General features: G+C 38.3%; 1 protein-coding gene across 1 annotated transcript in view; it reads right to left on the bottom strand.

The window, feature by feature from the left end:
• LOC119892399 (stromelysin-3-like) overlaps nucleotides 1–15,227 on the bottom strand; it is a 31,607-nt gene that overhangs the window by 4,306 nt on the left and 12,074 nt on the right. The window contains exons 2-7 of the mRNA XM_038704612.1: nucleotides 13,875–14,095; nucleotides 8,422–8,565; nucleotides 5,651–5,784; nucleotides 4,180–4,418; nucleotides 2,356–2,560; nucleotides 84–344 (exon numbers count right to left, since the gene is read on the bottom strand). Coding sequence (XP_038560540.1) covers nucleotides 84–344; nucleotides 2,356–2,560; nucleotides 4,180–4,418; nucleotides 5,651–5,784; nucleotides 8,422–8,565; nucleotides 13,875–14,095 — 1,204 coding nt within the window. The remainder of the gene's footprint in view (nucleotides 1–83; nucleotides 345–2,355; nucleotides 2,561–4,179; nucleotides 4,419–5,650; nucleotides 5,785–8,421; nucleotides 8,566–13,874; nucleotides 14,096–15,227) is intronic.

Here is a 15,227-nt window from a genome sequence, read left to right as displayed (position 1 = left end):
ACAACTGATCATTGTGAACTGGAAACCCTTTGTAACGAACATACTAACTTTTAAAACACTTGTTAAGTGTTTTTGGACCGTACCGTAGATGTCCCTAAAAGCGGCGTCCACAACCTCGGGGATGCCACTCCAGTCCTTCATGCTGCGTGGGTAGGCGGATTCAACTCGGTTCTCATTGGGGCTGAACCTCCAGTAGCTGCCTGACTTGAAGAAGTAGGTGTTGTAGTTGGAATCATGACCCCAACGTAGTGACGCCTGGATCCCGGACTCCGACAGACCCAAACTCCTGATTGACTCTGGCCCTCTGATCTGCCTCTCAGCATCGAACACCCAGTATTTCTCGCCTGCCGAGTGAGATGATGGACAATGGATGCCTTTTGACTCCAATTAAATCTTATCTTTCTCATTCATTTCTTTATGTGCAACTGCTGCTATTTTACATGCCCATTTAATGCAAAATGCATTTTGTACAACTGAGACTTTCGGCTTAGAAACAATGTTATATAGGCTAACTCTAATATTTCTTGTTGTGTCACTTAAATTAAGATCTATTCAGTCATGTTTTCAGTCAGAAATCTATACTGTCTTGTTCTATTTGTTTCCAGGCTCTTGGAACAATGGGGGCTTAGCCCAGCCAAGAAATCTTTGATGTTTTCACCTTGTCTTTCTTTATATAAAAGGACACACAAAATTCAGGTGACAGGGGACAATTCTCTCAGGCATTCTGTATTGCTGTCAGAAATGTTTCTCCTGTATATCAACTTTTCTCATTTTATTTAATCCCTGCTGAGACTACATATATACTGGCATGCCTGAAGTAGTAAAGTCTTTTTAAATGTGCATGTGGCACCTTTTCACCTCAATGATAAATTAGCTTAATTAATTAGAATTCAGTTAGAAACCCCTAGACTTTAATAGCTCCTGTATTTCAGTAGTATTTCTGCTCATGCTCAAAGCTTTCTGCACATTAACAATCTCTCCCACATATCTGTGTTCTTTGACATTTGCAGAATAATGTTTTGAGACAAAAGTTGTAATATTACAAGAAATAAATCGTTATCTGATGAGAATGAAGTAATAATATTTTAACAAAATCTACCTGCCCCTCTGCTGTGCATTACTCAATGTTATTGCTCTGCTGATATGGTAGCAGGCTACCCCCTTTAGACCGTCTGACAGACACAGAGCCCATCTGGGACCCTGTGTGCAATGTGCGCTATCTCTCTTTCTCTTTCTCTGTCTCTCTCTCCTCTTGTGCTTACTCAAATGCCGACGAGTAGGCTTCTAGCCTGGTTACAGACTTTCAGAGATCAGGGCAGTGATTCAGATGGCTGGTGCTCCAAGATGGCTGAAAAATAGCAGCTAAAAAATGGTGACAAGTGTGGAAGAGCTCAACGCTGTTGTACAAGTTGTTGTAAGTCAATTTACAGAAATAAAAACTTTTAAGTTGACATATTTAAACATTAAGAAACTCCTCCTAGCAACCTAGCTAGGTAACTAGACAGCTGATGTTTATATTGACATGTTAACGTTAGCTGTGACCAGCTAGCGTGCTCTTCAAACATGTTATCAAATGGCAGCAATAATTAGCAGACTAGATCCAGCAGTTAGCTAGCTCATAACATTAACAAGTCCTTTTCTTATAACATTTAGGCTAATTTGCTCACACCTAACTCTTGATGTTGATGAACTTTATCATTTTTATCATGTTTGGGGATTTGGTTTCACTCTTTTCTGCCAAAACACAATCATATATTTAAATAGAAACTCCAGCCAGATGTAAGTTAATTATCTGTTCCCTATCAAAATGGTACAAAAATTTACAACATCCGCCTTGTGCAGGAACAAACAAACAAAGCTGTTGGAAACCAACATGGCGATTAGAGGGTCTTTAGTGACCCGACAACACCATTGCTGCTACATCAAATTAACATTTCCCTATTGTTACAATTATGTTTTCATCCCATTTGTTATTTTTTTATGTCTTATTTCAGAATAAATAGTGAGAGCGCAGTGTAGCTCAGCGGAGGCACCCAACCAAAAGTTAGAGGTTAAAACCTAAGCCCTACAGCTGGTGTTCCCTGTTGAAGTGTTTTAGGCCCTCACAGAGGACAAACACAGTATTGTTTTTTGCAGTACAAATTTGGTTTGAACAAGCACAATTGCATGTTCTACTTTAACCACATATAATGGAAATTTTCACAGAAATACTTCATTGCAATAACTTCACAGCTGTGTTAATTAACATTTTAACCCTGTTTAAACTTGCCTAAAAGTGCATGATACTTGATGATCTTGTGCTCACATGAAACCATAAACCACATTTCAGAAGCTCAACCGTCTTGCACTGCCCACCTTGAAAGAACCAAATATTCCCTGACTTGTCTTCAAAGGCGGCATCGATGTTGTCGGGAATCCCCCTCCAGTGACGGGACGCCAGTGCTGGGTAACCGCTCTCCAGATGCCCGTCCCTGATCCGCCAAACGTAGCCCGATTTAAAGAAGAACAGCTCCCCACGGATCATAGACACAGCATCAAAGTCCGTCTGGCAGGCATCAGGCTGGAAATAAGACAGATCACTTCTTCATTTTCACGTGCAAACGTAACATTTATAACAAGGGGGGTTTTTATTGCAGTGGGATAAAGTGTTAAGAGCTGTTTTATTGTCTGAAAGGATCCCAAAATAAAGTAGAGAGGGGTTTTGTGCATCTTAAGGTCCAATGAAACACCTCTCAGTTACACATTTTACAAGAGCAAATAATCTGAAGTGGAACATTTTCCTGGTGCTCGCCTGTGAGAAACTCTTATGACACTACAAGATGTCTTTTGTCTTTGACCCTCATTAATCATCTGTGGTTCAGAAATACACTCATGTATGATGTGGTGTAGTTTCAAAGATATTCACTATTCTAAGTGTGTTATAACCACAGAAACCACTGCCTCTTAAGGATAAGGCTCTAACTTACTTTAGCGAGTGAGTATTAGTGCTGGGCAACAATTAAAAGTTTTTATCACGATTAATCGTGTGATTTTCTGCGATTAATCGCGATTAATAGCAGTGTTATGCTCAAAATTGAATAATGAATTCTAAAGTAGTGTATTGCTCACTTTTAATTTAAATGTACTGCTATATACTCAAAAGTGCAATAACATGTGGTTTGTAAACACTTTAAACAAAGAAGGTACTTTCTATTCTTTCAAATCAAATATAAAACCAAAGCTATTTGTCACTGCCAGGGCATTACCTTTTATCTAGCTTGCTAAAACAAGTTACCATCAGAGTCCAGAGCCACAATCATAACATCATAACAGGGACCTTCTGAGCAACAGGTTAACATATATGAATCTGTTTTCTTGTTTATTTTTCTGAACGGGTATCAGCAGAAACATTTTTCTTTTTTATCAGGGAGCAGCATAAACAGTCTATGTTCAGTAGCAAGTGTCCCTGTTAGAGCGAGGTGAAGTGGTTCCCGTGAAACTGTCGCAGTTGTGCTCGCCTCACGCACACGCCCGCCCGCTATTGAAGTTGAATTGTCTTGAACTTTTTGTACATGATGCGTGGCACAGACCATTGGATGAGAGACTGATCCTCGCTGTTTTTGAGTTTCCAGAATTACTTTTTACTAAATAGTTATCAGGACATCAACAGAAGGGAATTTGCATGGCAGAGCAACCCTGCAAAACTAGATGAAGGCCTATCAGTTGAAGTTATGTAGCCTATAAGTTTAACTTAAGTTAAATAGGCTACAGCTGTGTAGTGCACAGAAGCCGTTGCCATGGTTACTATCCATAAAGTGCCTGCTCTTTACTCGCGGATCGCACGTCTCCCTGTCTGTTCACCTGAGGAGCACAGAGCAACCCCACGGGGCCAAGCAACTACGTTGTGATTTTAAGAACGTTCCTAAGATCGACTCCTTCCCAATACTAATTAGCATGCAGTACGTAGCTATCCACTTCACTATGGCATTTGAACGCTTGTCTTGCTTTTAGCTTTTTGTTTATCTGCTTCTGCCACACCCTGCGTCCAACATAGTCTGCCGAAGCCTCCCTCCACTGCTAGTTTGGGTGGATGATTTGCAGGCTGATCAACATCCCACTATTAACTGGTATTTTTATGCCATATTACCATTTTTTTTAACCCAAGTTTAGTACTTTAAATGTTGCTTCAGCTCCACTCACATTAGTGATGATCTCGTTGGTCTCTGGGTTTGATGGAGGTGGAGGTGGGGTCGGTGGAGAGGGCAGGACTTGTGGTTTAGCTCCGTACAGGTACTGTATGCCTTTCTTGTCATCCTCGCTCAGCCTCAGGGGGTAGGAGAAGGAGTAGTATGCGGACATGATGGCTCCTGGCTCACGGGAGTGCTGTAGACCCAGGACGTGCCCAAACTCATGGGCAGCAACCTGGAGAAGGTCTGTGCCTGCAGGGGCAGTTTACAAGCCTCAGAAGATGCAAAACCATTCCTAGTTAAAATGGTGTCTGAAAATAGTTTGAGGTTTGTTGTGACGTGCTTGCAGTGGCAGACGATACAGTGCCAACAAAGAGTCATAAAAAAGTACATCAGCGCTGACTCACATCTGCTCTCAGTTATGCGACCTGTTTACATGTACATGCTAAAGATAAAGCCTGGTGTTACGGACCTGATCTGATGATTAACTCAAACAGTGAGATTATTTCTTGCATCCAAGAAATGTTGAGAAACAGACATGAAATCATTAATTGTTTCAGAGATTGATGATAGTTTTAGAACAATATATTTAACTGATTGAAACTTAAAGCTCATGACAAATATCTTCTAAAATTTTACTTGTACAAAGGAGTCTCAAAGAGTCTCTAAGACTCTGAACATAAATTCCACAAATGTGGAATATTGTACAATAAGGAAGGAAAACACTTCATAGAATAGTACTTGTGTTGCTTACCAGCTGTCAATGTTTTCACAAGTCTTATGAAAAATTGTATTCTATCATGTATTATTATTACCATTATAAGTACTACTATTTAATTTATTCCCTCCTATTACTGCATTTAGTGAGTAAAGGGATATGTGTATAATGGATGTTTTGAATTTGTTTTTTTTAATTCCTGTTACTGTAAACTATCATCTTTAATTTAAAACTATCATCTTTAATTTAACATCCCATGTTATTGTTACATTTTCATTCATTTGCCCTATTTTATTTTTCTCTCTTGAATTTAATTTATTTATTAACAAGCAAATTTTGAGCGGAAAAGGATTACTTACTTTGGAGTTGTTTTTTCTGTGGTGTTACTATGGTGTTACTATCCCCTGACAGACCTTGTATGTCAGGGGATAGTAGGATCGAGATACATTTCGGAGCTAATCAATTTAATGGTATGTAAGGGATTAATCGAATTTTGAACTGTATTCTGAAAACAACAGGAAGCCAAAGGGATACCAAAACTGCAGAAGAGCTGCATTTTGGACCAATTACAGATGAGGGCAGATATAGAGTAATCCTTAACATACTGTAAACCCACAATTATTATGTGAGAACTTATGTATTGCCCCTGGTGACCTGGTCTTTGTGTTATATTAAAAACAATACAAATAAAGTCAAAAAGAAAGAAATGTTAATTGAACTAAAAAAAAGGTTTTCTTTGTCTTTATCTTCTCAGACAAACACTCACCCATGTGGTTTCCAAGCGTCCATGACTCATCGTAGTCAAAGTGAATGTCTCCCTGTCGGCGTGTTTTGGGGAAGAAAGCATGAGCGAGAATCCCACCCGGGCCGTCGAAGGGAAGGTTGTCTTTATGCTGGTAACTACAGGTCCGTAAATCAAACACTCTAATGAACATAAAAGCCACTCTGAAGGCTTAAAGCATGATGAACTTTATAAATCAAACTTTTTATAATCAAACTTTTTATAACAGCTTTAAAACAATGGCAACATCAAGTATCAAATAGTCTTCATATTGAGATTTGCCTGTCACAACTTGCCAGAACCCAAGTTGGCATATTGAAATTGCTTCTTTTGTCCGAACAACAATCCCAAACCCAAACATATTCAGTTTAATACCAGAAATGGGTAAAGAAAACCAGCAAATATTCACATCAATCAGCTGGAATCTGGTATTTATTTTCAATTATTATAAAAATCTAATTATTTGACTGACTGAATTTAAAATGTGTCACCCGCTCTGTAAACAAAAACTGCCAATCAATCGGTAATAATCAAGAACACCTTATCATTTTTCCGTAATCAGTTGATTTAATACATTAAGATGTAATTAGTTTCACTTTGATCTATATGTTTGACTCGCTTATTTAATTTTCCAGCTCCTTAGATATTCCCCCTTTTGGGTCTTGGACTACATGTGTAGTAATAGTTTTTCATCAATCAGCATTTTCCATATTCCTCTCCATATGTCCATTGTTCCTTATTCTTATATCATAATGAGATACGCACAACAGTAATGAGATTTTGACCAGAAGACAATTTCTTCTTTATATTCGTGCAGCAGGGCAAACAAAGACTGCTGTGACGCAACAAAGCTTGATCAAAACCATGATTCAAAAGGGGAAAAACGTGAAATCACTGCAGGAATAAACAAACCAAGCTACATGAAAGAGAGTGAAGTCATTTCAAAGATGACACAGATCCCCCATACAACTCTGGTTTTGTATCTCTGGAGTTTGTAATGTGCTTGTGTTTCCTTGATCTGCTATCTCTTTTTTCTAGCTTTGTGGTTCTCTGAAGCAAAGATCTGGTCTGATTCTGCCGTCCTAAACCCATACATATATTTAAAATGTTTCACTCTGTGCCTCTGTTGAGTGATGTGTTCAGGATTACTTGTGGTGAATATAGAGGGGAGTTCCATATAATCCACGAAGTGAAAGAAGTTCAGACAAAAAGAGCTCATACAGTAAAAACACCAGTTCTTAAAGATTAAAGTGGTGCAAAATCATAAATGGTGTCTATAACCAACATAAAACTCTGTTATCAACAAAGAATTTGTAGAAAATCCAACATTGCATCAAAACCAACATCATCTACTAATATACTAATGATTCATAAAATGTTAAATATTTCTAAAAAACTTTTTATTCAGTTTTCTTTTTAATGCTGTCAGCTGATTAATTGATAAGTTGCTAACAGATTATTATACACAATTATTGCAACAATTTTAATAGTAGATGGTCCTTTTCCAAGCAAAAATTCCAAACATTTGCTAGTTTTAGCCTTTTCTTTGACTTATCTATGGGTCTTGGAGCATTTATCAGACAAAATAATTCAAAGATGTCACTTTGGGCTGTTAAATGTTGTGATGGGCATTGTCCCAGACCTTTTTTTCTGGCATTTTAAAGACAAAATGATACATGTATTAATCCAGAAAACAATCTGCATATTAGTTGATAATGAAAATCATCCTTAGTTGCAGCCCTAGTCTTTTTTATGATTTAATTTCTTTTAGCCAAAACGAAACGGCAATATCTACAAATTTTTTTTTGCCACGTACCTGAGTGGCTCTAGGGATTGCAATGACAACAACTATTAGACAGCTTGCCATGTAATTTTGTTCAGACATTCATTCCCAGACAATAGATCCTAATTACTCTGGTGATCCTCTGATATTCCATCTAGCACTACTGCCATGTTGACATTTTTGTGAACCATGTACCACTGGTTCTGCATTCTGCATTATTCTGTATTATGCCTCTAAACATCAACATGTTAACATTGTCACTGTGAACAGGGTGCAGTAGTCAGGATGTGGTTTTCTGGAGAGCAGCTTGTCAGTCACGGAAAATAGGACAGTGGTGTATCCGGACGTATTTATGCACAAAGACACCATCGGTGCGTCTTTCCCTATAGTCTTGTTTTAAATGTTTGAGTGTTAGAACAATGAAGCTGTACTTAAACACAGCAGTAGTTTGAGTGAAATGCTAACATCAATATGCTAACATGCAAATGCTAGCTTGTTGATATTTTTCAGGTATGATGTTTACAGTGTTCACCATCTTAGTTTGGCGTTTTAGCTTGCTAACCTGTTGCCAATTAGCACTAAACACAAAGTACAGCTGAGATTGACAGGAATGTCGTTAGTTTTGCAGGTATGTAGTCAGAAACCAAAGTATTGGACACATAAAAATGTTGACCTGATGATGGGAAAGGTCATAGAATCACAAAAGTTAATACCATTCATCCTGAGAGGATCACGAATGTCTGAACCAAATTTCATGGCAATCCATCCAAGAGTTGTTGAGATATTTCAGTCTGATTGTGGGCCGACAGACAGACATCATTAAGCCGCTGGCCTGATTAAAAATATTAGTATTCTCTTATTTTCCCTCATAACAAATACATTTTTTAATCCACACAGACTGTAAAGCATGTGTTCAGGCACATTTTCCTTTTAAATTGAAGATGTTTTTTCCCCCATGTTTCTGTCCTCCCACCTTTTAAAGTCGATGCGGATGTCAGCCTCGCCACTGTGGATCTCGGTGAAGGTGAGAGGGGTGACGTCACTCCAGATTTTCAGCGCTTCCCGAAAGACACGTCGAACCTTTTCCTCCCGCATCTGCCAGGGAAACCCGTCAATCCTGCAGGACACAAACGCAGGTGTCAAACACACACACACACACAATACACAGGATGTATAGAAGCAGACCACCAGCCTTGCATGCCTCCCTTTAATCTGATACTGCAGTCGTCTCATCAGCAGGGAGGTGTGCTGTTACTGACGCCCTGAGGCTCGCTAAAAAAACATAGCATCATGGTCTCCTACCTTTCCTTTTAGATAAAACCACCCAGTGAGATAACTGAAAAAAACAAAACAAGAGAAACCTCCTTATCAAACCAACAGGACGCAAACACTATAAATTATGTACAATGTGAGATACATTTGGCATTGTTTACTGCTGCAGTAAAATGAGAGTAAATCTTTACATTTCAGTTTTGTATAAATCAACTGCAACCAACATGACTTGACGAAATACTCAGTTGTTAATTAAATGGAATTTGACTTTGTGTTATAACTTGCAGAAAGGTGACAGGATTGTCCCAGTATGTAGAGAATTTTTTGGAAATACATATACAGACAAGAAATACACATAAAATACAAAGAACAGCTGAAGACGTACATGTAGGCTACATACACACTCATGACACAAAATCGTCCAATAAACGATTAAAACAAATAAATAAAATAAAAAATAAAATACATAAAACCACAAGCAGAACTCCAAGTTATTGCACACTTCCCAGGCCTCAGCATACAGATCATTTAGAAAGTCAGTTGAGAAGATTTATACAGCTCTCATGCCATACAGTCATTATGAAGGTAGGCTACAGGCTGCAGCCAGTTAGCTTAGCTTAGCACAAAGACTTTGAACAAGCAACAATAGGTTAATCTGGCTCTGTCCAGTGGTCACAAAATCCACCTACCAGCACAAAGTTCATGTTATTTTGCTACATAACAAAAACTGAAGTGTAATATTATTTCTGTTTTATAGTGGGCTATTTGTCGGATTACTTTTTGGCTCTGAACAGTTGCCAGGCAAACAGCTGTGACTCTGGGAAGTTACTGGCCATGGCTGAGAAACAGTCCAGCACATTAACACCACCCCGTAAAACAACAAATTCACATTTTTACAGTTTAATTTTTCCACATAATAAACAAGCCTAATTATTGTGCTTCAGAGGTAACTGTAGCCAGATTTGTTACGTTCAAACAGAGCCAGGCTGTCTAAAAGAAAAGATTATCATTAAGGTGCAGAAACCGAATGTACACAGTGCCAGATATATAAACAGGTTAATGATATCACAATATAAATATAAACTGGTTAAAAATTTGTTTTTTGCATCAATTAAGTGGAGTTGTGATATATAATTACAGCTGCTGTGAACAGACAACATCATCTCTAAGGAAGTTGTCTCTGCTGTATTTTCTGGTTTGGATTTTGAGAAAAATCTGCTGCATCACCCCGTGACCCTGTACGCAGGATAAGCAGTTGACGTTGGATGGATCTGCTGCATAATTTTATGGCACAAAACATGAAGAAGGGCCGTCAGTTTACTTCCAAGAATTTATACTAGCTGTCATCAGCCCTTGTTTTGTTCATGCAATGGAGGGTCGCCAGGGACAGGAAGCAGCAGGGTTTTATGGGAAATGTGGTTTTAATATAGAGAAGAACTAGCAATAGAAATACCACCGTCTCTTTTGCTTACTTACTGTATATACTGTAGGAGGTGATGTAGAGCTAAACCATGACATTTTCTGAAAAGGTGTGTAGAAAATACCCACAGACTCAGCATTAAAAAACTGAAAATAATTTCTGTTTCATCACAACTTGTACTACAGTGCAAAAAGACTGCAACAGTGCAAATGTTTCTGTAGCGTCTTAAGTTTACACAAAGGGACTTTCCTCAATGCAAAGTTCACATAGGTGGAAATCCTTGAGCGTATCACTTTTTGCACAAATACCCTGCAGATTAAATCAAGTCAATTGTATTTATATAACCCAGTATAACAAATCACAAATTTGCCCTTAGGGGACTTTACAGTATAATACACCCTCTATCTTTAGATCCTCGATTCAGATAAAGAAAAACTCCGCCCCCAAAAACCCTTTAATGGGGAAAAATTTAAGAAACCTCAGGAAGAGCAGCAAAGTAAATTCAAGATGACATGTTGTTCTAAATCAAACCCACATTGCTGAGTTTCAAATTAAGTTATAACTCTTTATTAAAGGATAATGAAGGCGTTTCATTTCTCAATACCTTCTGTTTTCCTGTCTGTGGCTCTCAGCTCCAAGCCCATTGGAAGACTTCAAAACACTTCACAAATACACTGTTTCAATAAAAAATAGGGTTCAGTAATTTGCTGAAACATCTGCTCCTTGTAGTTTTTTTTGTCAAACTATCAAGATGAAATAATGCATTTGTTAGTGACTATTTTCAATGGTGGATAATCCACATGTGGTGCTCTAGTGATTATTTAGGGCAGCAGGATGGTGTATGCGGGACTGAGTCCAAAATAAAAGTGTGTGTGTTCATGGTAGCAAAGGAACGTCACCCAGTGCAAAAGTGTTGGCTCACTGATGTGTTTTTTATAGTTCTTAGACAACAATGGAGTGATGTGGCACAGTGAAAGAATATCTATCAGGCTTTGGATACACACATGTCAGTAGATACATTCACTGTTGGTTTTGTTATTTCATGGGATTTGTAGACAATGAGAAAAACATGAATATCAACTGACAACTACAGATTTAATGTTTTAAAAAGTACATTTATGATACAAATGCGAAGAATTGAGTCATAAACACACGCACAAACTAATCTAATTGCACTTTTTTATTGTTTTATAACTTTCATATGTGTCAGTTTCATATTTTTATATTTAAATGGGTTTATGTCTATTGTTACAGACCTAGTCACAAAAGCAATTCCTTGGATGTGTAAAAGCGATATGGCATTAAAGCTGTTTCTGATAAATATAAATAATACTATGACTGTCCTAAAATACCTCTTTCAGCTTCTTTTTGCCCTCCCCTCCTGTCACATAACAAGCTTCATCCTTCAGTGTTTTGCTGCCACCCTGAGAACTCCTTTTCAGTTTTGTTAACAACCTTTAAAGTAGTAAAAAAAAAAAACTCTCTCTCTCAGCTGACCCCACATGACTTGAAGTGTCATGCCATAACTTGCTTCACGTGCTCAAAATTCTGGCTGATTCAAACAAACAGTAAACACAGGGACTCATTAGTGTGGCTTTGCTCTTTCAACGCTCACATTTGAGTCATTTAGACGTACGGCGGCCCTGTTAAGTCATGCAGAAGCAGTTTGACTTTAACTGATAACCACATCACTTCATCAGGTGTCAGTGTGAGCGCTTTATTGGTCCGATCCAGCTGAATCTTATTAGTCTGTGGCCAGTGCTGCTATTAAAAGAACTCTGCCTCCCCCCCTTTTTTTTTTCTTAATATAGTGTTGTGGTAAAGAATGACTACAATGAAAGGGACCCCAGGAGACACAGACAGAGAGGCAGCAGACTGCCAGACACTCGATGGTGCCGTGGCCTTAGATGAAAGAAAACCAGCACCCCTTTTTCAGAATCATAATTTCAAGACTTCATTTTCGAAGTACTATAATAAGCCCACCAATTTAAATTGTTTTTCCTTTTTCGAGTTTATCATTCAATGTGTCTAATGTCTAGCAGATCCTGTCTTCAATAGAATCATAGTTTTGTCATCCAGAAACTTAATGTGCTGTTATGTCAAACAGTTGCTTATTTACACATACAGCAGTTACAGGGGCAGCGTGATCAGTCATTTAAAGTTGTGTTTGATGAATCTAACGTAAAACTTCAATTAATAGCCGAGTCCCAAAAAGCCACCTATCCCCTTTACTGGACTGGTGTGGGAACACATTTTGACAAATAAACGTTAGATCGGTTAGATTCTTCACAATTCAATAGTTCAGTTCATTTAAGGGAAACAACAAGCCCCAAACTCTAATTTTTATAGATTTAATTTTTATAGATTTAACAGTGTAACCTGTCTGGTACAAGAGAGGAAAGGAAAAAAAGTGATGGCTGCTGTTACCTTTGAGCTCCTTAGGTCCGCTCGTTAAGCCTGAATGTGTCCTTCCTTGATTATTTATATTCCTTTAGTCTGTAAGGGGCCACCCATCAAAAGAATCAAAACAGCTTTTTATAATAATTAATCCAAGTTGTGAATCCTTTCATGTGAAGGCCTTCGCTCACTGTCTGCTAACTTCTCTCATCCTGCACCGTGTTGTTGTCGTGATGTTACTTCAGAATAAAAGCGCATAAGCCGTCTGTTGGAGCTAGATCAAATGAATGACGAGTAGTATTATTCTGTTTGAAATAAATAAAGTTTCATAGTAGTTTCAGTTTTGTGCAAAAACAATTAAAGACCTGTCCCATATGGACGCCTGTCCCAAATATAGGCAGGGTCAATTCAGAGATTTTAGCAAATAAAAGCCCTTATTCAAAGTTTTACGGTAAGTCCAAAGAATTCACTTTCTTTTAGCTCCGGTTTTGGTCTCCATCAGCTCCTGAGGGAAATCTGGCTCTTTTGCTGTTAAATGCTCAACTGTGTTCACTAGCTAGTATCTAACTTTCTGTCTACTGTTTACTACTGAGCACGTAGTGTTCAATAGGTTTTTATTGCTTTGTTACTGAAAACAGAGGCACCACACTATGCGAGCGGTGAGAGTAAACCAAAACAGTAAAGATGCCAGTCACTCTTTAAGCTGCACTTTAAGGTCCACTTACTCACTTGTTCTTGTTCAGCGTTCAATTTCATTACGGGAGTTTACTGAGTTGTCATGGAACCTTCAATATTCAAACTTCTATTATTCTGAGCACTTTTAGTATTTCTCCTCCGTGTTGGCTCTAAAGCTTGATATTTCACTCTTGACCTTGAAATAAAAAAAATTCTCCACACAGGGACACTTACTCGATTATTTGGGTACTGATTCTGATAACAGAGACCTTATTTTGCTCCACAGATTGCCTGCCCGCCACTTTTTGACATAATGTGTCTTCATTGTACTCAAAACTGTTGGTCAGCAATTTTACTTTTTTAAATTCTATTTTTTAAATGAATATAGTTTGCATTTTTGTTTTTGTTTTTTGCATTTGTTTGTCACCTCAAATTGCCCCCTGCAGGATGAATAAAGTCTCCTGAATTGACAGGCACAAATACTGGTTAAAAAAGCCAGCTGGAGGGAATGTTACAAAAATATACAAACACTATATTCGGATGGGTGGAGTGATTCCCTGTGAATGCAATCGCCCTTAAGTGTCTCTGAAAGAGAAAAATTACTTAATTTAATGTGTTCACTGATCAGAGCTGAGAGGGTATGCAGCTCTGCAGATCTGTACCTGTAAGTGAGGTCTGTCTTCTCCAAACGTCCTCCATGCAGGACAAAGCGTCTCTGGCGGAATCGCCCCCGATAAAGCACCTGCTTCTGGGCAGGGTAGTCCGGTACGCCACAGCGAGGTTGGTTCCATGTGTTAGAGGTGTTGGTCTGCAAACTCGTTTCCTTTACTAATTCCTGAGGAACATTCCCTCTCTTCTTCAGGTCGGGGAACTTTTCAGGGTCCTGGAACATAAACGCTCTTTATGAGCAAGTGCAGGTTGTTTTTTGTTTAAGTCATTAAACTTAAATAATTAAAACTCTGTTTTGCTGTGTCTTGGGTATGGTATTACAATGTACGGAAATAAATAAGACAATAAAATGCGTTTCAATGAAAGTACAGTGAGAAACATGGAGGAGAAAAAACAAATATGCAAAGCAAGCAATTTTTAAAAAGAGAGGAAGGACAAGAGGGACTCAAGAATAAAGGCCTGGTCACACTTGCAAGACTTGGAGACGTAGGTACGACCCACTTGGTTTGTTTATGAATTAGTGTTGCTGAGGAGTTAACTGCTAAGATGGTAGCCAGCCAGGAACATACTAGCGTTTTTATTTTCTCTGTATTATTTTTTCTCTCATTTCTTTTCGCCATTTACTCCCCCCTGACATTTTGTTCTCAAAAGTGTTGATCGTTTATTTTAGTAAAGAGCTATCATAGGGGAAAAAAGCTCTCTGAGCTAATGAGCTGATAATAACACGGACAACAAGCTCACACAGTTTAATCAAAAGTGGTATTTTTACCATTGATTCGCATCACAACTGTTTACCACATGGCGCAATAAAAGTGGATTGTACAACACAATTAAGCTGCAAAAGCTTCTCTCTAGCTCTGTATTCCTCCAAAGTTCTATGGTCAAAGTTGGACTCAAAACTTGCAAAAAATGAATGCAGATTTAATTCGTACCCATTAACAAATTCTATTTAGAAATAAGTTAATTTCACCATGAAATCTCACCGTTTAAAATGCTGGTGTGACTGGGCTGATGAGGAGTTAAAGCCAACAGCAAAATAAAAGATAAAAATTTGAAAATGGAGAAGGAGAAAAAGAAGTGGATAAAGAAGAAGAAAACAAGGAGAAAAAGGGACGGGAAGAAGGAGAAGAAGTAAGAAACCAAGCGAAAGACCGAGAGCGACGTGTATTTCAGTGCTGCCTTGATACAAATCATCATCATCAGCATTTTTAATTCATTTTGAACTCTGAGGTTAATGAAAGCACACACTCATAATCAGGTCACTGAGCTGCGTAGTTTGCCCTAGTTTAAGAGACAGTCAGTCCCAGGGTGTCCCATTATGGTTTATACCCCCAACCCCACCCACC

This window comes from Micropterus salmoides, unplaced genomic scaffold (assembly GCF_014851395.1).
Source record: "Micropterus salmoides isolate LMB-PRFRI ecotype aquatic unplaced genomic scaffold, ASM1485139v1 Ms_hic_scaffold_7, whole genome shotgun sequence".
NCBI classification, from domain to species: Eukaryota; Metazoa; Chordata; class Actinopteri; order Centrarchiformes; family Centrarchidae; genus Micropterus; species Micropterus salmoides.
Note: the sequence above shows the minus strand (reverse complement) of the source record. Positions and strands in the feature narration are given on the sequence as shown.